Raw genomic sequence first — 25534 nt, 5'->3', positions numbered from 1 at the left:
GTTATGGCTCTGGGAAGGAGGGGAGTGAAAAACGAACACGGAAAAATGAAAAATCCCATGGTCATGAAGGGGTTAAAAAAATGTGTGAATGGTGAATCAGGCCCTCTGTGTGTATCCCCCAATGTTATGGAGCCATCTCCATTATACAGATTTGCAAATCTTCCTTTGTGGATACATATTATGATGATGATATAAGAATTATTATTACTACAATCTGTTGCTTCTATTTTTGTTACATCTAAAATTATGTAATTCGCCCTTGTTTTCCATGTAAAAAAAGAACCATTGCACCTGTCACATGCAAAAAAATTCCCAGCACCTAACTCCAGGTCTATAAAAGAGTTGTACCTGTAATGAAGGCACCTAGCAGACCACAAGAACCTGATCAGAATGTTGAGGCTTCTTGTCCTTGCTGTCCTGGTCCTTTGCGGTAAGTAGTGTTGAGCATTCCGATACTGCAATATCGGGTATCGGCCGATATTCGCGGTATTGGAGTTCCGATACTGAGTTCCAATACTTTTAAAATATCGAATACCGGAATCGGAAGTTCCCATAATGCAATGAGCCAGTTTGATTTAATTCAGCCAATGAGGAATCCTAAGAAGTGTGGGCACATCCTGTTATGCATGTAACTAATGGCATGGCATTTTGGGTTCACTCTGCTGTGAATTCAGTTAGGGACAGAACGCTGCTGTTCTGACTGAGGGACAGTTTGAGATAGCGATATGCTTCATTGTGCTTTACCCAGGCTACTTTAGCAACCGCTGTGTGAGAACCTTTTTTTGGCCTTGCAACGCTGTTCACGGCTGTCTGCGAGGTCTCTGTGTGTGAGTGCAGCTCACACTGCAGTGTGTTCTGCAGCCACATCTGGTTGTAGTCCGCTCAGCGTGCGTCACTGCCTCATACGGTTACATCGTCCTTTTTTGAATTAGTGATGCTGCACATTTTTCCTGATTTTTCCTATTACTGTGTTTCTATCCGTATCCAGCTAGATTGCTTGAAAACACTATATAGGAGTAGATAGAGGAGCCTTTTTGCTGGCTTGTGCCTTGCAGCCTTGCAGCCCCAGCCAGATTAGTATTAGCCTATTTTTTGGAGCCTCATCTATTGCATTGTAGGTTTTAAAAAAAAAAAAAAAAATATATATATATATAAATATAAATATATATATCCATTTATTCTGTGTGTACAGGCTGTTAAATTTGTCTTTGTTTATGCTACTTTTGTGATCATTACTTATAATTCAAATTTATGTTCATCCAGAACTTCCTGATGCATATCGTTTTATTATATTTATTTAATTGCAGCTTTGCACATATTTTTCCTTTCCTTACTGCTGCTAAGCCCAATTGGTAGCTCTCCCCCATGTTAAAAGCCATATGAGTGTACTAACATTGTATATATATCTTTAGTCATTCCCCCCACATACTGAGGCTGTTTGCAAATTTTGTTCTGTCCTTCCCCTTCCCATTTTGTCACTCTTGTTCCACATCTAGCAATGGGTAAGCCACACCCCATATGCTGAACATGACCTAGCCCCTTCAACTCTTCACCCACATCAGTACGCCGGAGTTGTGCGCATGTGCCTTCAGTGGTTCGCTGTCCTTGTTCCTTGTGTCTCTGTGGTCTAGGCAATGCCGGGTACTCAGCTCCCGTGCGTCCGACCACGTGACACGGGGGGCGGGAACTTCCAGAATTGCTTGTCAGCGTCTGCGCCGCACAATACCCCGGCCTCTGACGTCGGATTCACTCCACTGTATATAAACTCCTTGATTACGGTACTTGACACCCCCTGACGAAGGATTCTATATCCGAACGAGCGTCGGGGTGGGCATTGTTTGGATCTGGTGACGCCTTCAAGGTACGGGAACTCCTAAATATTACCTTCTCACCACTTCTTCCCCCTTTTTACCAAAATATTTTTACACTTATCACCTTGTTTCTTTGCTTCATGATTTGCACATTGCACTTTTTGCACGGTGTATAGCCATTGTAATTGCTTACACCGCGGGTTATATATTTTAACCCCATATTTTCTGGTTTTACACGTTCACATTATTTTTACATCCCGTTTTTTTAGCACCTGTGGCACACACTATATTTTAGAGATTGCTAGCAGGAGTCCTGAGAGTAACCCTTCCTTTAATGGTGTACCCTATACCTATTTAGGTTTTTATATATATTGGTGATTTTATTTATGTCACTTATTATATGTTTTTTATGTCTTTCAAACATGTGCACATACAATATGTTGTTACCACTGCAAATAAAGTAATATTTTTATGATACGTATATCCGTGCTACTAATTTCTTGAAATTTGGGTCTATAGCTCTGGTGGTTGGTTTCTACTGTTCATGCGAGTGGTTTCCACTCACTTTATTTGTTTGCACTGGAGTTCACTAGATAGCTTTGAACACATATATATATATGTAATCTGGTATAGAATTCCATTGCCCCTTTTAAGTGTTAATAAATTCCTGACCTTCCTGCATTGTAATAGCTACAAAAAGTTTGTGATACTATCAGTTTTACATCTTTGGGCACATCCAGTGTTTTTTTGTGATAACAAAAGAGGATATAAAGTTCAGCAAACACTCCACCTTACAGTTGTGTAGGCCACATTAGCTCATATTAAAGTCTAGTCCACTCTTAATAAAATTAGTGTTTCTTATACCTGTTAGCAGTGGTTCAGGAATAAGCACACTAAGCCCTTAGTACTTTTCTGCCTATCTTTATCAGTCTACCAAGATGAAGAAGGCAGGGAGTAAAGGTACCGTCACATTTAACGAAGCTGCAGCGATCTAGACAATGATCCCGATCGCTGCAGCGTCGCTGTGTGGTCGCTGGAGAGCTGTCACACAGACAGCTCTCCAGCGACCAACGATGGGGGTCCCCGGGTAACCAGGGTAAACATTGGGTTACTAAGCGCAGGGCCACGCTTAGTAACCCGATGTTTACCCTGGTTACCAGTGTAAACGTAAAAAAAAAACACTACATACTTATATTCCGGTGTCTGTCCCCTGTGCTTTTCTGCACTGACTGTGAGCGCCAGGCGGAAAGCACAGCGGTGACGTCACCGCTGTGGTCTGCTTTCCGGCTGGCCGGCGCTCACAGTGCAGAGAAGCACAGCGCCGGAGGACAGACACCGGAATGTAAGAATGTAGTGTTTGTTTTTTTTTACGTTTACGCTGGTAACCAGGGTAAACATCGGGTTACTAAGCGCGGCCCTGCGCTTAGTAACCCGATGTTTACCCTGGTTACCAGTGAAGACATCGCTGAATCGGCGTCACACACGCCGATTCAGCGATGTCTGCGGGAGTCCAGCGACAAAATAAAGTTCTGGACTTTCTGCTCCGACCAACGATGGCACAGCAGGATGCTGCTGCCTGTCAAACTGAACAATATCGCTAGCCAGGATGCTGCAACGTCACGGATCGCTATCGATATCGTTCAGTGTGAAGGTACCTTAAGGCACGTGGTCGTGGACGTGGAGTTTCTGCAGGGAGAGGACGTGGGGATTCTGTGCCTGCTGCGGGCACCAGTGACTCAGCATCCCCCAGTTTTACCAGGGAACAGTCCTTTATGCGCAGCTTTGTAGGAGCTTGCCGTACCCCACTGCTGCGGGAGGAACAAATTGAAGCCGTTGTCGGATGGATGGCAGCTAACGCATCGACTTCAATTAGTGCCACATCCTCTCAGGTCCAGAGCACTGAAGAGCACCCATCTGTATCTTCACCACCTGCCAAACTGCCCAGGCAGTCAGAGAGCCCTGGACAGGAGCCATCTCTACTTCTGTTCTCTGAATCTCTTGGCTTGGAAAGAGGGGGCCAGCCAAGCAGCATTTGAGAAATTGAAGAGGCAGTATGCAGTGATGTGTAACTGCTTTGTCTCTCTGAATCTGAAGAGGTGGGTGGGCCAGTGCCTACGGTCAGCACACCTCTGTACGCATCTGATGATGAGACTCAGGTGCCACTTTCTGGTGCGTACTGTGCTGCCGAGACTACCCAGGAGAAGCAGTTGTTGGAAGAGGGTAGTGTAGATGATGAGGTCCTTGACCCATCATGGCGTGAGGTACAGGAAGGTGGTGGGAGCAGCTCTGAGGAAGAGATTCCCCGAATGGCCCAAAAAGGAGGGAAAGGGAGGGGGCAGACTGGGTTGCCAGTAGCCTCCACTTCGGCACCCATTAGGAGCATGCCTCTTCCAAAACCCAAAACGGGTGCTCCCAAGACTTGCAGTGCCTAGTCCTTTTTGACACAGTTGCAGATGACATTTGCTTTGTCAAATGCAAGCTATGTAATCAGAAAGTGAAAAGAGGAAAAAGTGTGAGCAACGTCAATACCACAAATATGTGGAAACATGTGGTGGAGTTTCAAAGACACACTGAAGACCTAGGCCAACCTACAGCGCCACCTACCACCTCTTCAGCTCGTGTTGTAGCCTCTTCCTCCAGCTCACACACAGCTGGTTCGGCTTCCTCACAGGATCGCCATGGAAGAACCTCTGGCACTTTTGTACAGAGACAAAGTGTAATTCCACCCACAGCACCACGTTCCCTGTCAACCTCACACTCCTAGGCCAGTCTACAGCCATCGGTAGCACCGGCATGGGAGAAAATGCACCCATACTCTGCAAACCACCCCCGAGCACAGGCTCTGAATGCTGGCATTGCAAAACTACTATCCATTGAAATGCTGTCATTCAGGCTGGTGGAGACTGACACCTTCCGTAACTTCATGGCATTGGCAGTCCCACAATACAACGTACCCAGCCGCTTTTATTTCAGCAAACAAGCCATCCTTGCCCTGCAAAAGCACGTGGAGGGAAAAATTAAACATGCATTACTAAACGCCATCAGTAGCAAGGTCCACCTGACCACCGATGCGTGGACCAGTAACCGTGGACAGGGACGATACCTTTCCCTCACTGCCCATTGGGTAAATGTTTTGGAGCCGGGTACAGATCTTGAGAGTGGCGCTGTACGTGTTCTGCCAACTCCAAAGATTGCAGGAATCCAGTCTGTACACATTGACTCTTCCTCATACTCCTCTGAATCATCGCTGCTGGAGCCGTCATGGTTCACGGTCTACCTCCACATGGACCCGTGATCGCTTACCTCTTATGACCGTTATGTGCACTGCAGTGGCCAAACATCAACAGGCGGTATTGAAATTAATTTATTTGGGGAATCGAAGCCACACAGCGCAGGAGCTCTGGAATGCCATCAAGCAGGACAGCGACGTGTGGTTTGTGCCAGCGAATCTCCAGCCAGGCATGGTAGTGTGTGACAATGGCCAAAATCTGGTGGCAGATCTGGGCCTAGGAGCCTCACTCACATCCCATGTCTGGCACATGTGCTCAACTTGGTGGTGCAGACTTTTTTGAGGGACTATCCGGATCTTGATGCACTGCTGCACAAGATTTGCCTAGAGTGCACTCACTTGCGGCGTTCCAGCATGGCAAGATCGCGCATTGCAGCTCTGCAGCGCCTATTCCACCTTCCAGAACATCGCATGATATGTGACCTACCCACCAGGTGGAATTCAACATTACAAATGTTGGAGCGGTTGTGTGAGCAGCAGGCAGCATTAATGGAGCTCCAGCTGCATCAGGCGCAAACAAGTCACACTGCGCGCCGTTCACACTTCACTACCACTTAGTGGGCCTCTATGAAGGACATCTGCCACGTTTTGCGTGCCTTTGATGATTCCACTCGGATGGCGAGTGCAGATGATGCACTAGTCAGCATGACTATCCCCCTTATCTGCCTGCTTGAAAAAAGACTGCAAGCACTAAGGGAGTAGGTTGTGGAAGAGGTGGAGGATGAGGAGTCACAAATGCCATCTGCTTCTGGACAGTCTGCGCAAAGTGGTTCCTCACAAAGGCTTAGGCAGTGGACACTTTGTAAGGAGGATGAGGAGGAGTCAATGGAGGAGGAAGACATCTGTCCAGAGGAGGGAGGTACACAATGCTCTAGTAGTCAGTATGAAGAGCGAGGGTGGGGTGATGCAGAGCAGGCAGAGATGATGGCTCAAGCAGGGGACAGCGCTTCTTGGCCAGTTGGCAGTCTGCAGCACATGGTTGATTTCATGTTGCAGTGCCTGAGAAACGACCGCCGCATCGCCCACATTCTCAACACGTCTGATTATTGGGAGTACACCCTCCTAGATCCTCGCTACTGGGACTACTTACAAAGCCTCATAACACCGTTGAACTGGGAGCGTAAAATGCAGGAGTACAAGACACACTGGTGCATTCCATCATGTTCTCTATTCCTACCGAGAGCAGTGTTGCTAGTGCTTTACAAAGCAGCTCAGTGCGTCGAGGCAGAGGAGGAAGCTCTGCACAAAGAGGGAGCAGAAGCAGTGCCTCAGCACAAGGCTAGACCAGTATGGCCCATATGTGGCAAAGTTTTGTGTCCCTGCCACAAATGTCTACACCATCACAGACGACTCCAGTCAGCTTGAAGCAACGATTCCGTCAGATGGTGACAGACTACTTGTCTTGCCCTCTCAGTGTTCTCCCACATGGCTCTTCCCCCTTCAAGTTTTGGGTCTCTAAACTGGATACATGGCTAGAGCTTAGCCAGTATGCATTGGAGATGCTGGCTTGCCCTGCTGCTAGTGTATTATCGGAACACGTCTTTAGTGCCGTACGTGGTGTACTAACAGACCGTCGCATGCGACTATCCTCCGATAACGTTGACCGGTTTACTTTTCTGAAAATAATCAAGGCCTGGATCTCGCAGGAATTTGCCAGTCCTCTTCTAGATTAAATAATTGGTTGGCACCAGTATCCAGGTCTCCTGTTGTGTTCAGGTTTCTACCTCCTGAACTGTAATCCCTGGGCTCCAACACCACCAGTTGCTGCTCAGAAGTGACCTCTGCACAGTCATCACTTGCTCCTGTGTTATTGGGGTTCAGTAACGTCAGCTGATCCCCTGCTGTGTATCCGGCAATTTCTCCTGCTCCATCCACACTCACACTACAACAGATATTAAACTTGCTCCAATTAGGACTCTGGCTACACTCTGTTTCTCCTGTAATCCCTGGGCTCCAACACCGCCAGTTGCTGCTCAGAAGTGCCGTCTGCACAGTCAACACATGCTCCAGTGTTATTGGGGTTCAGTAACGTCAGCTGATCCCCAGCTGTGTGTCCGGCAATTTTGCCTGCTCCGTCAACATTCACACTACTACAGATATTAATCTTGCTCCAATTAGGCCTCTGCCTACACTCTGTTTCTCCTTTAATCCCTGGGCAGCAACACCGCCAGTTGCTGCTCAGAAGTGTCTTTGGAATGGGTACTCCCTCCTGCCCAGCCTGGATCCAGCTGGCATAGCTGTTTCCAGGTAGTGTCAAGGTCACTTAGCCTCCAATACGTTGTCCTGTCGGGTTGCGGTCGTGTTAGCCGACTCTATGGTGCCTGCAGTTTAGGTGCTTCCTATGTTGGCTGCGGGATCTGGCAATCAAGGCTGGTTCCATAGTACCAATAGGAAAAGCTCCCCCTGTAGGACTGTGGGTTTTCGGTAACTCCGGCCGTCTCGTGGCCTTGCAATTTTTTTTAATGTGGACCTTCTGCTGCCTATCTGAGTTCCAGCACCATTAGCTGGTTCTTTGGAAGTCAATCTTGAATAGGTCCCCCTCGGTTCCAGTACCGTCAGCTGGTTCCAGGCAGAGCCTTTGGCTTAGGTGCCTCCTTCTCGGTATCTGAGTTCCACCAGCGTCTGGTGGTCCTTGGTAATGGATTCTGGCATGGGTACCTGTTGTGAATTCTGTGGCTGAATTCACTCCTGTGGTCACAAGTGGTACTGCAGCTTCTGAGCTTCCTCCCTCAGGTGTTCTGGTGAGCTCGTTAACTGCTTCATTACTTAACTCCGCCTGATGCTGCTATCCTTGCTCCTTGTCAATGTTTCAGTGTTGGATCTGAGCTTCTCCTGATTGTTCCTGTGACCTGCTGCTCTGTATAGCTAAGTGCTTTTTGCTTTTTTGTTGCTTTTTTTCTGTCCAGCTTGTCTTTTGTTTTGCTGGAAGCTCTGAGACGCAAAGGGTGTACCGCCGTGCCGTTAGTTCGGCACGGTGGGTTTTTTTTTTGCCCCCTTTGCGTGGTTTTGCTTTAGGGTTTTTTGTAGACTGCAAAGTTCGCTTTACTGTCCTCGCTCTGTCCTAGAATATCGGGCCCCACTTTGCTGAATCTATTTCATCCCTACGTTTTGTCTTTTCATCTTACTCACAGTCATTATATGTGGGGGGCTGCCTTTTCCTTTGGGGAATTTCTCTGGGGCAAGTCAGGTCTATTTTTCTATCTTCAGGCTAGCTAGTTTCTTAGGCTGTGCCGAGTTGCCTAGGTAGTTGTTAGGCGCAATCCACAGCCGCTTTTAGTTGTGTTTAGGATAGGATCAGGTGTGCAGTCTACAGAGTTTCCACGTCTCAGAGCTCGTTCTTGTATTTTTGGGTATTTGTCAGATCACTGTGTGCGCTCTGATCGCTAAGCACACTGTGTTTCTGGATTGCCTTCATAACACCTGTCATTAGCAAACATAACAGTACAAGGAGCCCAACTAATGATTCTCAATAGAGGGAAAGAAAAAGTTCTGACATCTTTTTTTTTTTTTTTTCTGCTCTGTGTTCACTTTTTTTTTTTTCCCCTAGACATTTGGGTGATTCTGGACACAGGTGTGGACATAGATATTCAGGGTCTGTGCTCTTCAATGGATAATCTCATTATAAATGTACAAAAAATTCAAGATACTATTGATCAGAAATCTATGTTAGAACCAAGAATTCCTATTCCTGATTTGTTTTTTGGAGATAGAACTAAGTTTCTAAGTTTCAAAAATAATTGTAAGCTATTTCTGGCCTTGAAACCTCATTCTTCTGGTAATCCTATTCAACAGGTTTTGATTATTATTTCTTTTTTGCGCGGCGACCCTCAAGACTGGGCATTTTCTCTTGCGCCAGGAGACCCTGCATTGAGTAGTGTCGATGCGTTTTTCCTGGCGCTCGGATTGCTGTATGATGAGCCTAATTCAGTGGATCAGGCTGAGAAAAATTTGCTGGCTTTGTGCCAGGGTCAGGATGATATAGAAGTATATTGTCAGAAATTTAGGAAATGGTCAGTACTCACTCAGTGGAATGAATCTGCGCTGGCAGCTTTGTTCAGAAAGGGTCTCTCTGAGGCTCTTAAGGATGTCATGGTGGGATTTCCTATGCCTGCTGGTTTGAATGAGTCTTTGTCTTTGGCCATTCAGATCGGTCGACGCTTGCGCGAGCGTAAATCTGTGCACCATTTGGCGGTACTGCCTGAGGTTAAACCTGAGCCTATGCAGTGCGATAGGACTATGACTAGAGTTGAACGGCAGGAATACAGACGTCTGAATGGTCTGTGTTTCTACTGTGGTGATTCCACTCATGCTATTTCTGATTGTCCTAAGCGCACTAAGCGGTCCGCTAGGTCTGCCGTCATTGGTACTGTACAGTCCAAATTCCTTCTGTCCATTACCTTGATATGCTCTTTGTCGTCGTTTTCTGTCATGGCGTTTGTGGATTCGGGCGCTGCCCTGAATCTGATGGATTTGGATTATGCTAAACGTTGTGGGTTTTTCTTGGAGCCTTTGCGGTGTCCTATTCCATTGAGAGGAATTGATGCTACACCTTTGGCCAAGAATAAACCTCAATACTGGGCCCAGCTGACCATGTGCATGGCTCCTGCACATCAGGAAGTTATTCGCTTTCTGGTGTTGCATAATCTGCATGATGTGGTCGTGTTGGGGTTGCCATGGCTACAAACCCATAATCCAGTATTGGATTGGAATTCCATGTCGGTATCCAGCTGGGGTTGTCAGGGGGTACATGGTGATGTTCCATTTTTGTCGATTTCGTCATCCACCCCTTCTGAGGTCCCAGAGTTCTTGTCTGATTATCAGGATGTATTTGAAGAGCCCAAGTCCGATGCTCTACCTCCGCATAGGGATTGTGATTGTGCTATCAATTTGATTCCTGGTAGTAAATTCCCTAAAGGTCGATTATTTAATTTATCCGTGCCCGAACACGCCGCTATGCGCAGTTATGTGAAGGAATCCCTGGAGAAGGGACATATTCGCCCATCGTCATCACCACTGGGAGCAGGGTTCTTCTTTGTAGCCAAGAAGGATGGTTCGCTGAGACCGTGTATTGATTACCGCCTTCTTAATAAGATCACTGTTAAATTTCAGTATCCCTTGCCATTGTTATCTGACTTGTTTGCTCGGATTAAGGGGGCTAGTTGGTTCACTAAGATAGATCTTCGTGGTGCGTATAATCTGGTGAGAATCAGGCAAGGAGATGAATGGAAAACTGCATTCAATACGCCCGAGGGTCATTTTGAGTATCTAGTGATGCCGTTCGGACTTGCCAATGCTCCATCTGTGTTTCAGTCTTTTATGCATGACATCTTCCGTGAGTATCTGGATAAATTCCTGATTGTTTACTTGGATGACATTTTGATCTTCTCAGATGATTGGGAGTCTCATGTGAAGCAGGTCAGAATGGTTTTTCAGGTCCTGCGTGCTAACTCTTTGTTTGTGAAGGGATCAAAGTGTCTCTTCGGTGTGCAGAAAGTTTCATTTTTGGGGTTCATCTTTACCCCTTCTACTATCGAGATGGATCCAGTTAAGGTCCAAGCCATCCAGGATTGGATTCAGCCGACATCTCTGAAAAGTCTGCAAAAGTTCCTGGGCTTTGCTAATTTTTATCGTCGCTTCATCTGTAATTTTTCTAGCATTGCCAAACCATTGACCGATTTGACCAAGAAGGGTGCTGATTTGGTTAATTGGTCTTCTGCTGCTGTGGAAGCTTTTCAGGAGTTGAAGCGTCGTTTTTGTTCTGCCCCTGTGTTGTGTCAGCCAGATGTTTCTCTTCCGTTCCAGGTCGAGGTTGATGCTTCTGAGATTGGAGCAGGGGCGGTTTTGTCACAGAGAGGTTCTGATTGCTCAGTGATGAAACCATGTGCTTTCTTTTCCAGGAAGTTTTCGCCCGCTGAGCGTAATTATGATGTGGGCAATCGAGAGTTGCTGGCCATGAAGTGGGCATTCGAGGAGTGGCGTCATTGGCTTGAAGGAGCTAAGCATCGCGTGGTGGTATTGACTGATCATAAGAACTTGACTTATCTCGAGTCTGCCAAGCGCTTGAATCCTAGACAGGCCCGTTGGTCGTTATTTTTTGCCCGCTTCGACTTTGTGATTTCGTACCTTCCGGGCTCTAAAAATGTGAAGGCGGATGCTCTGTCTAGGAGTTTTGTGCCCGACTCTCCGGGTTTATCTGAGCCAGCGGGTATCCTCAAGGAAGGAGTCATTGTGTCTGCCATCTCCCCTGATTTGCAGCGGGTGCTGCAAAAATTTCAGGCGAATAAACCTGATCGTTGTCCAGCAGAGAAACTGTTCGTCCCTGATAGGTGGACTAATAAACTTATCTCTGAACTTCATTGTTTGGTGTTGGCTGGTCATCCTGGAATCTTTGGTACCAGAGAGTTAGTGGCTAGATCCTTCTGGTGGCCATCTCTGTCACGGGATGTACGTACTTTTGTGCAGTCCTGTGGGATTTGTGCTAGGGCTAAGCCCTGCTGTTCTCGTGCCAGTGGGTTGCTTTTGCCCTTGCCGGTCCCAAAGAGGCCTTGGACACATATTTCGATGGATTCTGTGGTGGATAGGTTGCAGCAGATCTGGACTCAGGTAGTGGACAATTTGATCTTGTCCCAGGAGAAAGCTCAACTTTTCGCTAATCGTAGACGCCGTGTGGGTCCCCGACTTCGTGTTGGGGATCTGGTTTGGTTATCTTCTCGTCATATTCCTATGAAGGTTTCCTCTCCTAAATTTAAACCTCATTTTATTGGTCCGTATAGGATTTCTGAGGTTCTCAATCCTGTGTCTTTTCGTTTGACCCTCCCAGATTCCTTTTCCATACATAATGTATTCCATAGGTCGTTGTTGCGGAGATACGTGGCACCTATGGTTCCATCTGTTGAGCCTCCTGCCCCGGTTTTGGTGGAGGGGGAATTGGAGTATATTGTGGAGAAGATTTTGGATTCTCGTGTTTCTAGACGGAAACTCCAGTATCTGGTTAATTGGAAGGGTTATGCTCAGGAAGATAATTCCTGGGTTTTTGCCTCTGATGTTCATGCTTCCGATCTTGTTCGTGCCTTTCATGCGGCTCATCCTGGTCGGCCTGGGGGCTCTGGTGAGGGTTCGGTGACCCCTCCTCAAGGGGGGGGTACTGTTGTGAATTCTGTGGCTGAATTCACTCCTGTGGTCACAAGTGGTACTGCAGCTTCTGAGCTTCCTCCCTCAGGTGTTCTGGTGAGCTCGTTAACTGCTTCATTACTTAACTCCGCCTGATGCTGCTATCCTTGCTCCTTGTCAATGTTTCAGTGTTGGATCTGAGCTTCTCCTGATTGTTCCTGTGACCTGCTGCTCTGTATAGCTAAGTGCTTTTTGCTTTTTTGTTGCTTTTTTTCTGTCCAGCTTGTCTTTTGTTTTGCTGGAAGCTCTGAGACGCAAAGGGTGTACCGCCGTGCCGTTAGTTCGGCACGGTGGGTTTTTTTTTGCCCCCTTTGCGTGGTTTTGCTTTAGGGTTTTTTGTAGACTGCAAAGTTCGCTTTACTGTCCTCGCTCTGTCCTAGAATATCGGGCCCCACTTTGCTGAATCTATTTCATCCCTACGTTTTGTCTTTTCATCTTACTCACAGTCATTATATGTGGGGGCTGCCTTTTCCTTTGGGGAATTTCTCTGGGGCAAGTCAGGCCTATTTTTCTATCTTCAGGCTAGCTAGTTTCTTAGGCTGTGCCGAGTTGCCTAGGTAGTTGTTAGGCGCAATCCACAGCCGCTTTTAGTTGTGTTTAGGATAGGATCAGGTGTGCAGTCTACAGAGTTTCCACGTCTCAGAGCTCGTTCTTGTATTTGTCAGATCACTGTGTGCGCTCTGATCACTAAGCACACTGTGTTTCTGGATTGCCTTCATAACACCTGTCATTAGCAAACATAACAGGTACCTCCTGCTTAGTAACCTGGTTCCAGTACCATCAGCTGGTCCTCGGCAGTTCCATTGGCTCTTGTACCTTCTGCTACCCATCTGGGTTCCAGTACCGTCAGCTGGTTCTCGGCAGTGTCTTTGGCTTTTGTACCTTCTGCTACCCATCTTGGTTCCAGTACCATCAGCTGGTTCCAGGCAGAGCCTTTGGCTTAGGTGCCTCCTTCTCGGTATCTGAGTTCCACCAACATCTGGTGGTCCTTGGTAGTGCTTTCTGGCACGGGTACCTCCTGCTTAGTAACCGGGTTCCAGTACCATCAGCTGGTCCTCGGTAGTTCCATTGGTTCTTATACCTTCTGCTACCCATCCGGGTTCCAGTACCGTTAGCTGGTTCTCGGCAGTGTCTTTGGCTCTTGTACCTTCTGCTACTCATCCTGGTTCCAGTACCGTCAGCTGGTTACAGGCAGAGCCTTTGGCTTAGGTGCCTCCTTCTCGCTATCCGAGTTCCACCAACGTCTGGTGGTCCTTAGTAGTGCTTTCTGACATGGGTACCTCCTGCTTAGTAACCGGGTTCCAGTACCATCAGCTGGTCCTCGGTAGTTCCATTGGCTCTTGTACCTTCTGCTACCCATCCTGGTTCCAGTACCGTCAGCTGGTTCCAGGCAGAGCCTTTGGCTTAGGTGCCTCCTTCTCGGTATCCGAGTTCCACCAACGTCTGGTGGTCCTTAGTAATGCTTTCTGGCACGGGTACCTCCTGCTTAGTAACCGGGTTCCAGTACCATCAGCTGGTCCTCGGTAGTTCCATTGGCTCTTGTATCTTCGGCTACCCATCCGGGTTCCAGTACCATCAGCTGATTTTTGGCAGTGTCTTTGGCTCTTGTACCTTCTGCTACCCATCCTGGTTCCAGTACCATCAGCTGGTTCCAGGCAGAGCCTTTGGCTTAGCTGCCTCCTTCTCGGTATCCGAGTACCACCAACGTCTGGTGGTCCTTGGTAGTGCTTTCTGGCATGGGTACCTGCTGCTTAGTAACCGGGTTCCAGTACCATCAGCTGGTCCTCGGTAGTTCCATTGGCTCTTGTACCTTCTGCTACCCATCCGAGTTCCAGTACCGTCAGCTGGTTCCAGGCAGTGCCTTTGGCTTAGGTGCCTCCTTCTCGGTATCCGAGTTCCACCAACGTCTGGTGGTCCTTGGTAGTGCTTTCTGGCACGGCTACCTCCTGCTTAGTAACGGGGTTCCAATACCATCAGCTGGTCCTCGGTAGTTCCATTGGCTCTTGTACCTTCTGCTACCCATCCGGGTTCCAGTACCGTCAGCTGGTTCCAGGCAGAGCCTTTGGCTTAGGTGCCTCCTTCTCGGTATCCGAGTTCCACCAACATCTGATGGTCCTTAGTAGTGCTTTCTGGCACGGGTACCTCCTGCTTAGTAACCGGGTTCCAGTACCATCAGCTGGTCCTCGGTAGTTCACTTGGCTCTTGTACCTTCGGCTACCCATCCTGGTTCCAGTATCGTCAGCTGGTTCTCAGCAGTGTCTTTGGCTCTTGTACCTTCTGCTACCCATCCTCGTTCCAGTACCGTCAGCTGGTTCCAGGCAGAGCCTTTGGCTTTGGTGCCTCCTTCTCGATATTCGAGTTCCACCAACGTCTGGTCGTCCTTGGTAGTGCTTTCTGGCACGGGTACCTCCTGCTTAGTAACCGGGTTCCAATACTATCAGCTGGTCCTCGGTAGTTCCATTGGCTCTTGTACCTTCTGCTACCCATCCGGGTTCCAGTATCGTCAGCTGGCTCTCGGCAGTGTCTTTGGCTCTTGTACCTTCTGCTACCCATCCTGGTTCCAGTACCGTCAGCTGGTTCCAGGCAGAGCCTTTGGCTTAGGTGCCTCCTTCTCGATATACGAGTTCCACCAACTTCTGGTGGTCCTTAGTAGTGCTTTCTGGCACAGGTACCTCCTGCTTAGTAACCGGGTTCCAGTACCAACAGCTGGTCCTCGGTAGTTCCATTGGCTCTTGTATCTTCGGCTACCCATCTGGGTTCCAGTACCATCAGCTGATTTTTGGCAGTGTCTTTGGCTCTTGTACCTTCTGCTACCCATCCTGGTTCCAGTACCGTCAGCAGGTTCCAGGCAGAGCCTTTGGCTTAGCTGCCTCCTTCTTGGTATCCGAGTACCACCAACGTCTGGTGGTCCTTGGTAGTGCTTTCTGGCATGGGTACCTGCTGCTTAGTAACCAGTTTCCAATACCATCAGCTGGTCCTTGGTTCTCGGCAGCTCCTCAGCCTGCTACATTTCCAAGTTCAAGCTTTTTGAAATGGTTTTTGGTAATCACGCTGGATCTCCCTGATGATGACCCTAAAGAAGACAACCCTGAAGACCACCCCGGGGAAGATGACGACCCCGGAGAAGACGACGACCCCGGAGACGACGACCCTGGAGACGACAACCCTGAAGACCACCCCGAAGAAGACCAAGAAGATGACCCTGAAGATAACCAAAAGGACAAAGAGCAAGAAGACAACCACCAAGATATAGAAGAACAAGAAACAGAAGACCAAGAAGCAGAAGAACAAGAAGCTGCAGAACAAAAAGCAGAAGAACATTAAGCATAAAACTAAAAATCAGAGCAAAAGATATTATCTAAATTATAAGCAGAAGAAGACTAAGCAGTGTATGGGGGTGAGTCCGTTCCTCCTCATGGTGCCCCTTGGAAAAAACTTGCTGCTGCAGGCAAAACTGAACGCGGACAAATCCTGTTGTAAATCTTTTGTGACAGGCAGAACGGAAGGTGTAATCTTCAAACTTTTATAGATAACAACTACAGGAATGCCTGTCACAAATAAAAATATGATGAAGAAGAAGAATATGAAGATGAAGAAGTAGAATATTAAGAAGAATAATAGTTGAATAAGAAGAATATGAAGAATGTAAAAAAAGGAATAATAGGAAGAAGGTGAAGAAGAAGAAGATGAATAAGGTGAAGAAGAAGTTGATGACAAAGATGCTGCTGCTGAGGATGATGAAGGAGAAAGTGTGGGAGAAGTAAAAAAGAAGGTTAAGAGTATGGAAGTAGTGAAACATAAATTTCTGACAAAATATAAAAAAGCTGAACATAGTCAATATCTTTGTAACTGTGAATCTTTTTTTTAAAAAAATGAATTCCTGCTATTCAATTTGATTGGTCTAAACCTCTTTGCCTTTAATGTCTCCTCCACCTCCCCCAATACATTCTACATTATTCTTAGTTGTTTTCCTTCATGTAGAATTAACCTGCAAGGAAAGAAAGGGTTTATTTTAATTCCGATATTTTTGTCCCATTGACTTGCATTGGTTTCCGGTATCGGAATCGGCGATACCCGAAATTTTTTGGGTAGCGGTCCGATCCAATCCGATCTGATATTTCCGGATATCGGACGGTATCGCTCAACACTAGCGGTAAGCCATACGTTACTACGTAGTATAGATTTGTACATTGGGTGTTTTGCTTTTAACGTGTATAATATTTTTTTTTTCAAAGGAAGAGAAAAAGGCAGACACATTATAATTTATGACCTTTGCTAAAACATCTCTGGATCTTTAGGCAGCTCATAGATTGTCATCTCACATGAATATGTACTGAAAGCGTTGTTCTGCAATTTCTGTGCTTTACCATCTAAAATACATGGTTCTTTATGCACAATATCAGGCATCTACCTTGGGTGGGAGAGTTTAAAAGGTGTCTGTCAAAACAGAATGACTGCTCAAACCAAGCACAGGCACTTGGTGCACCCTTGATGTGGCCAAACTGTTCTGTGCACCTTTCCACCTACTTGTTTTTTTCCTGTCTCTGCCCTTTTCTGGCTCTATGAATTCAGAGCTGCAAATCAAAGAGAAGTTGGGAAAATATTCTGCACTGACAGATTCTCTTTAATCTCAGTGACATCCATAGATGACAAGAAGCCTTATTGCAAATATGTAAAAATAGTTTCTCGATTGATTTACTAAGAATTTAGTTACTCTGAAAAAGGAAGTTCTGCACAGGGTCTCATTAATTATTACAGGGATGGGATCATCACCTCTGGAACCATCTCTGCATTGGACCCCTAATAGCCGTACAATCTACCTCTATGATATCTATGACCACATTACTCTGACCAGTCATAGGTCGCTTCCCCCTGTATTCTCCAGGCTCCGGCGATGAGCCCGCAACTTTTCTGGCATATGTACCCCTAACAGCCGAGGGTGGAATCATGATCCACCCGCGGCTGTTAACGTGTTAAATGCCAATGTCAATCTCTGACATCGGCATTTAACATGATCACGCCAGAACCGTGTCACAAACCCTGCCCATTGGTGCAATTGTCACATGACCATGGGTTGGCGTGGCAACTGCTGGTCTGCAGTAGACCCCTGCAGTTGTGATTGCCAGATAGCTATGAGGTCCACCCAGTGGCTAGTGCTCATAGCAAGTGAGCATTCCTGCTACATAGAGCAGGTCTGAATCCCTGCTGTGAGTAGCACAAGCAATCAGAAGATCACAGCTTCTACTATTGAAGCTAGTAAAAAAAAAGTTTTTGAAAAGATGAAAAATATCAGTTTAAATTATCCCCCATTCGCCCCATTCAAAATAAAACAATAAAGACACATATTTGTTATCGCCGCATTCAGGATCGCCCGATCTATCAATATATAACAAGAATTAATCCAATTGGCAATTTTGCTCACTGTAACATTGCATTGAAATACAATAACAGGCAATCAAAAGATCGTATGGACAACAAAATTGTATAAAAAATGTGAGCTTGGCACGCAAAAAATAAGCCCTAACTTAGACGCAGATCATGAAAAATGGAGACGCTATGTGTATGGAAAATGGTGACTTTATCTTTATCGCAAACTTCGGATTTTTTTTTTCACCACTTACGGTAAATAAAAAATGAATATAGACATTTTTGGTGTCTATGAACTCGTAATGACCTGGAGAATCATAATAGCTGGTCAGTTTTAACATTTAGTGAACACTGTAAAAAAAAAAATAAATGAGAAATTGCACTTTTTTTTTTCAATTTCACCGCACTTTTTTCTCATTTTTTTTCTGTTTTCCAATACATTATATGGTAAAACAAATGGTGTCGTTGAAAAGTACAACTTGTCCCACAAAAATCAACATGGTCACATTGTTGGAAAACTATAAAATTTATGGTTTTGGGAAAAAGGGAACAAAAACCGTAGAAGCAAAAACGGAAAAATCCAAGGTGGTGAAGGGGTTAATCACACAATATCAACCTTATTTTCAATCAACGGCAAGAAAATGTTTTCATTACGTACACTATATTCGGAAATGAATGGATTACGGCTATTCATTCATTACATTTAAAATCGAAAAAAGTTATGTGTAAAATATATTGTACGAGTATTAAAGGGATCCTGTCACCTGAATTTGGCGGGACAGGTTTGCGGTCATATGGTGGGGTTTTTGGGTGTTTGATTCACCCTTTCCTTACCCGCTGGCTGCATGCTGGCCGCAATATTGGGTTGAAGTTCATGCTGTGTCCTCCGAAGTACATGCCTGCGCAAGGCAATCTTGCGCCTTGCGCAGGTGTGTACTTCGGAGGACACAGCATGAACTTCAACCCAATATTGCGGCCAGCATGCAGCCAGGGGGTAAGGAAAGGGTGAATCAAACACCCGAAAACCCCGCCCATATGACCGCAAACCTGTCCTGCCAAATTCAGGTGACAGGTTCCCTTTGAAGGGAAACTGTCGACAGATTTTTGCTACCCCGTCTGAGAGCAGCATGATGTAGGGACAGAGAACCTGATTTCATTGTCATTTTGATAAAAATCCATTATCTGCTACAGATCTAGCAGTCCTCTGAATGCTGAGCTCTGTACAATCCCGACCACACCACTGATTGGCAGCTCTCTGCCCTTGTGCAGTGTACACAGAAAGCTGTCTGTGGCACCCCAGGAGTTTGGGTACCACAGTGCTGCCTTCCTCTCAGGGAGGGTAGTGCTATGCCTGCAAACAAGGGGGATCTCTTTGGCAGGTAAATCACACACAACACCTTCTGAATCCAGGCCAGGAGGGGGAGCTCAAAACCCTGTCTTAGGACAGCTTCTAGTGATGTGACGTTCATGAACGAGCCGACTCAAAGAGCCGGCTCTTCACTGTGAACGATATGAGCCGGCACCTATCAGTGAGCCGCTTGTTATCTAGTGGCTCTGTGCTCTCCTCCCTTCCCTCAGCCTGGTGGTGGAGGGGGAGGAGAGGAGCCAGGAGAGACTGTGTGCTGGAGGGGGAGAGAGGAAAGCTGCTGCTGAAAGTCCTGTAGGAGAGGAGTCGGCAGCAGCACAGTGTTATCTCATTCACCCGGCCAATACAGAAGCAGGATGTAAATGAAGGCAGAACATGTGACCACAGAGCAGCCAGTCACAGCTCAAGTTTCACTTGTCCTCATGCACTGTCTTCTTGCATCTTTGGCTACTTTCACACTAGTGTAACTGCAATCCATCACAATGCGTCATTTTGCAGAAAAAACGCATCCTGCAAAAGTGTTTGCCGGATGCGTTTTTTCTCCATTGACTAACATAATGCGACGGATTGCCACACGTTGCAACCGTCGCGCGACGGTTGTGACGTGTTGTGGCGGACCGTCGGCCGCAAAAAACGTTCCATGTAACGTTTTTTGCATCCGACGGATCGTCTTTCCGACCGCGCATGCGCGGCCAGAACTCCGCCCCCACCTCCCCGCACCTCACAATGGGGCAGCGGATGCGCTGAAAAGCAGCATCCGCTGCACCCGTTGTGTGGCGGAGACGCTAGCGTCGGTAACCTCGGCCCGACGCACTGCGACGGGCCGAGCCCGACGCTAGTGTGAAAGAAGCCTTTATTGGCATCCTGCCCTGTGTTCAGTAGCAACATCAGTCCCTTCAGAGAGAATTTTCTCCAAAACAGGGCAGATAATCACAGAGAGAAGAAACCGGATCAGCCCGTCCAAACTGAGGCACTTAGTGTTTCTTAATGCCAATTTGTCCTAATGACCTTCTAAAAATGTTTCACTGTTAAGTTATACTGCTGTTTTGCACATTTTTTGCATTTGTTTGATGTTCTTATAATGAAAAATAATATAAACAATGTTAATCTGTTAACTAGAAGGTTTTGTGTCATTATATTGGTGAGATTACTGAAGAGCCGATTCAAGAGCCGAAAGAGCCGGCTCTTCTTGCTGAGCCGAGCCGAAAGAGCCGATTCCCAAAAAAAACCCCGAAGTCCCATCACTAACAGCTTCCCTGAATAAAGATCCTGGTTTGGAGGAGGAGTCAGTTTAGTCTGGAGCAGACAGTCTGTGCGCAAAGCCAGACAGGAAAAGAGCAGAGGAGAGATTTGAGGGCTCAAGGATGCTGCAAGTGGGCCTCTGAGGAGCCAGAGACTGGGTACCGGGAGCCTGAGGCTAGAGTGGAACTGTAGGACACTTTGCAGAACTGGAGGGCGAAGGACTATACGTATACTGCCCAATTTAAGCCTGTGGTACAGCAGCATCCTGGAGCCTGGAGTCACCGTGCAGAGACCCCAGAAGGAAAGGCTCGAGCTGCCTACCATACAGGTACCTGTTCCAGGACAGGAGGAAAGACACTTCAGCCAGCAAGGGACTGATAGTGAGCGCAAAGTGGAAGGCTCCCAACCTGACTTGCCAAGGGGATTCCGCTTGTTTCTAGGCTGCCTGGACTCCTAATGTATCTGTTGTCGGTACCCTGGACAGAGGACTGTTATATATTCAGTAAGGCTAGTTTCACACTAGCGTTTTGAGTAGCTGCGGAGGGCTGCGGACTTCCTCCGTGAAGCCCCACCCTCGGCCACACCTCTGCCGCTAGCTCCGCCTACTTCTGCATGCGGCCTGCATACGGCCTGCATACCTATCTTTAACATTAGATACGCAGGTCGTTCGGCTGTATGCGGATGCTTCCGCATGTGTCGTTTTGATGATGCGGCGACCAGCGTAGGACGCAGCTGGTAGCAATTTCTTTTTTTCGCCGCATCATCAAAACAACGCATGGGAAGCATCTGCATACAGCCGCACGACCTGCGTATCTAATGTTAAAGATAGGTACGCAGGCCGCATGCAGGCCGCATGCAGAAGTAGGCAGAGCTAGCGGCGGAGGTGCGGCCGAGGGCAGGGCTTCACGGAGGAAGTCCGCAGCCCTCCGCAGCTCCTCAAAACGCTAGTGTGAAACTAGCCTTAACCAGGTAAAGACTACAATTGACCGACATACAGCATCATCACCATACACCTTAGGACCCTGGGGACCCCGCTTCACCTGTGGGAAGCGTTACCATCATTGCTGCAACAACATCCCCCAGAGGACCCCTTTAAAGCAGCATCCGTCCCACTATTGACCGAACACCACAGGTGGTGTCACGACAGACTTTATTCACATTTCACCTTAAAAGACCTTTACCCTTTAACTGAGTGCCCAGGGCATGGACCGGGTCGCAGCCACCGTGACATCCCCTTTATGAGCGGACCCGGTGCCGAGTACCCCAGGCTCTGGTAGGGCGACTCATCTCAATCAGTGGTGGGGGCGGACTTATACACAGCTCATGAATATGGAGGACTATCTGGCAGCAGGTTTACTAGTCTGAATGATAATCTCCTGCTGTTAAAACAGTGATTCTATTAAAATTACAGCAAGCAGCCCAGTAAAGGTACCTTCACACTGAACGATATCGCTAGCGATCCGTGACGTTGCAGCGTCCTGGCTAGCGATATCGTTGAGTTTGACAGGCAGCAGCGATCTGCATCCTGCTGTGCCATCGTTGGTCGGAGCAGAAAGTCCAGAACTTTATTTCGTCGCTGGACTCCCGCAGACATCGCTGAATCGGCATGTGTGATGCCGATTCAGCGATGTCTTCACTGGTAACCAGGGTAAACATCGGGTTACTAAGCGCAGGGCCGTGCTTAGTAACCCGATGTTTACCCTGGTTGCCAGCGTAAACGTAAAAAAACCCAAACACTACATACTTACCTTCAGCTGTCTGTCCCCGGTGCTGTGCTTCTCTGCACTGTGAGCGCCGGCCGGAAAGCAGAGCACAGCGGTGACGTCACCGCTGTGCTTTCCAGCTGGCGCTCACAGTCAGTGCAGAGAAGCACAGCACCGGGGGACAGACACCGGAATGTAAGTATGTAGTGTTTGGTTTTTTTACGTTTACGCTGGTAACCAGGGTAAACATCGGGTTACTAAGCGCGGCCCTGCGCTTAGTAACCCAATGTTTACCCTGGTTACCAGGGGACCTCGCATAGTTGGTCACTGGAGAGCTGTCTGTGTGACAGCTCTCCAGCGACCACACAGCGACGCTGCAGCGATCCGGATCGTTGTCTAGGTCGCTGCAGCGTCGCTAAATGTAACGGTACCTTAAGTCACACATTTCTGGTGTCAGGATCCCTGTCTCTACATTACTCTGATCTCAGATTGGGAAGAAAAAACTTGGTCACGGTCTTCCTTTAATGTAATCAGGCGCCATTGACACTGTGAATATATGCTATATCTGTAATGGAGTAATGAAGCATCTTATTCATGTTCACTTGCCAATAATTACAAAAATGGATGAAGCAAAAAAAATGTCACCAGAGTATTTAATAACTTATTTAATCATTTATTGTTAAATGAAACACTATATAAACAGATATCTCAAGTTAGGAGACACATGATTCCTGACCGGCAGCCTTCCGCCTTTATAAGATCATAGATTTATAGGGGGAAAATCAACAATTTATATCTGTTCTTCCTTTCTTCAACATAGGACACTGCTCTGTGCAGTACATAGAGGATGTAGAAGACAACTCAAGAGTGGTTGGAGGCTCCAACGCCGCACCCAACGCCTGGCCGTGGCAGGTCTGTAGTTATATTAAGAAATGGTAATAACTAATAATGAGCGAGTATATTCGTTGCTCAGGTTTTCCCGAGCACACTCAGGTGGTATCTGAGTATTTGTGACTGCTTGGAGATTTAGTTTTCCTTGCTGCAGCTGCATGATTTGCGGCTACTAGACAGCTTGATTACATGTGGGGATTCCCTAGCAACCCCCACATGTACTCAGCCTGGCTAATAGCTGTAAATCATGCAGCTGCGTCAGCAAAAACTAAATCTCCGAGCAGTCACAAATACTCAGATACCACCTGAGTGTGCTCGGGAAAACCTGAGCAACGAGTATATTCACTCATCACTAGTAATAACATGTTCAAGTAAGATGATATGAAGCAAAGTGTATAGATCCAGCAGCAGCTTAAAAACCCACTAGTCATCATTTTTTATCATTTTTATTTTATCAAACAAATTTTTTTTTTTTTGGGAGCAGGCTTTTCCAAGAGAAATTAGTCAGGGTCTCTGTAGCCACCATACAAGATTCGTGAGAAAAACTGATACCACATGTACTGGACACACGGACCTGTAAAAGAGGCCTTAAGTTCAGCTGTAATTAAAAATGCTTTAGGCTGATGGGAGAAATGTTTAGTTAGAAAAGAGTGTACAACAAAAATTAAAAACTGAACAGCACCTCCAAACAGAATAAGGCAAGTGTGAACAGGTACAATAAAGCATAGGCAATGGAAAAAACAGATGGGTTGATTCAGCGTTGCTGTAAGAAGAAGAATGACAGATGCCAATCTAATAGTAAGTGGTTTATTCGGTAATACAAATAAACCACTTACTATTTTGATTGGCATACATTATTCTTCTTCCTACAGCAGTGCAGAATCAACCAATTTTTTCTTCATTGCCGGTATGTTAGAAAGGTAGGTACTTACTGTAAGTACTGAAGGCACTTAGTGCACTCTATATGTCACTGTTGACCCGATAACGTCTTGCCACATGTCTTAATATATTCAACCAAACCAGAATCTTACCAACAGGAAAAACACCTCTATTTCCAGACAGCTGTTTAACGGTTTTTGCCCCTCATCAGTGCAAAGTGAAGATTCTCATTTCATTTCTGAATATCATGCTCATTTTAGGGTCAATTGAATTAAAGGGAAGCTATTATATGAAGGTCTATATCTACCACAGCACAGGCAGAATACAAGCTGTATACTCTTGTAGGATAGCTGGGAGGAGTGTGATATCCCACAGATGCCTTGTCCTCTTATTAGGGAGCTTGCTGGTTTATAGGAGGCAAGTCTGATAACAAAAGTATTGTAAAAACTTGTGTATGACTTTGTATACTTGCACATCAGCTATACTAACGATAGATTTACAAATGTGTTTTCCAGTGGCGTAACTTGAAACTCATGGGCCCAGAGGCGAAAGCTTCAACGGGGCCCCCCAAATATTTTAAATCTTTAATAGCAATAGTCTTTTTCAATAGGCCAAAGGGACTTTTAGGGCCCCCTAAACACTAGGCTGCGCTCTGCTCCCCGGATCACTTCTGAAGGTGAAGTAGGAGACAAAAGGGAATTATCACACACTCAAAACCAAGCAACAGTCACAGATAAATCCACCAAATGCCTCTCTCCTATTATAGCCACGAACAACCTCCAGCCATGCAGCATAAGCTAACTCTGACAATGAGTTCTAGCCAGGACCCAGATTATATAGGAGATGGGAGTGGCTAACAGTGTACAGCTGAGAGCCTAAACACTTCAGGAGCTCTCAACAGAGCAGATTAACCCCTGCAATGCCAAAATAAATTTACACTGATTAATAAGAAGATGAAGTGCTTCTAATCAGTGCAGGAGTAGGAGAAATCAGACGCTGCAGTCTTCTGGCTCCTCTGTCATGGTAAATCTGTGATAATAGTATTTTTTTTCCTGGAGACTTTCATTATTATTATAGGAAATTCACAAAACTTCCTAATAATTGCTCTCAATCCATGTACCCTTGTATACCCTTGTGTAGACCCTGGTCACCTCTGGAAGAGCTTTGCTTGTAGCATGTAGCTCCCTGAAAACCATATGTTGACATGAAATTAACCTATAACATCCTGGGATACAAATATTGTGTAACGTTTACCTGAATAGTAATATCTTTGCTCTGTCCATGTAGGTCTCCCTCCAGTATCAGTCTGGTTCCCACTGGTACCACACCTGTGGAGGTGTCCTGATCCTTGCCAACCGTGTGCTGACTACTGCCCAGTGTGTTGACAGGTATTCCTATATACTTTTATATTTTGGGATCATGCAGATTAATAAAATACTGAAGGTCTAATGGATAGAGTAAGCATCTGTATGGAAGCCATTGCCCATGAGGAACAGGCGAAGATTCATATGGAACAATGCCAGAAGTTAATATCTCGCTATGCATCACGTTTGCAGCAGGTTATAACAGCCTAAGGTGCTCTACTATGTACTAATGACCCGACACTGGAGTAGTCAGTAAAAGTGGCACTTTGTGGTGAATTTGGAGAAACCATTTGTTATATTAGTTGTGCTTGGGTAAATAATTGGTCTTGTTTCTTCGGTTTACAGCAAGAAATGAATACATTTTGACAATAAATCTCATTTGCAATAGAGGTGGAAATATTATATTTTCAATGCAACTGTAAGGACAGGGCAGAGAACTTAATGTTCCACAC

General features: G+C 46.4%; 1 protein-coding gene across 1 annotated transcript in view; it reads left to right on the top strand.

Annotated features, from left to right (window-relative positions):
- Positions 1–367: 367 nt before the first annotated feature.
- LOC138670886 (chymotrypsin-like elastase family member 1) overlaps positions 368–25534 on the top strand; it is a 46002-nt gene continuing 20835 nt past the window's right edge. Inside the window, exons 1-3 of the mRNA XM_069758635.1 lie at positions 368–430; positions 22769–22860; positions 25006–25106. Of these exons, the coding sequence (XP_069614736.1) occupies positions 391–430; positions 22769–22860; positions 25006–25106 (233 nt within the window). The 5' untranslated portion in view covers positions 368–390. The remainder of the gene's footprint in view (positions 431–22768; positions 22861–25005; positions 25107–25534) is intronic.

Source organism: Ranitomeya imitator, chromosome 3 (assembly GCF_032444005.1).
Source record: "Ranitomeya imitator isolate aRanImi1 chromosome 3, aRanImi1.pri, whole genome shotgun sequence".
NCBI lineage: Eukaryota > Metazoa > Chordata > Amphibia > Anura > Dendrobatidae > Ranitomeya > Ranitomeya imitator.
The sequence above is the reverse complement of the archived record's forward strand: the minus strand, read 5'-3'. Positions and strand labels throughout refer to the sequence as shown.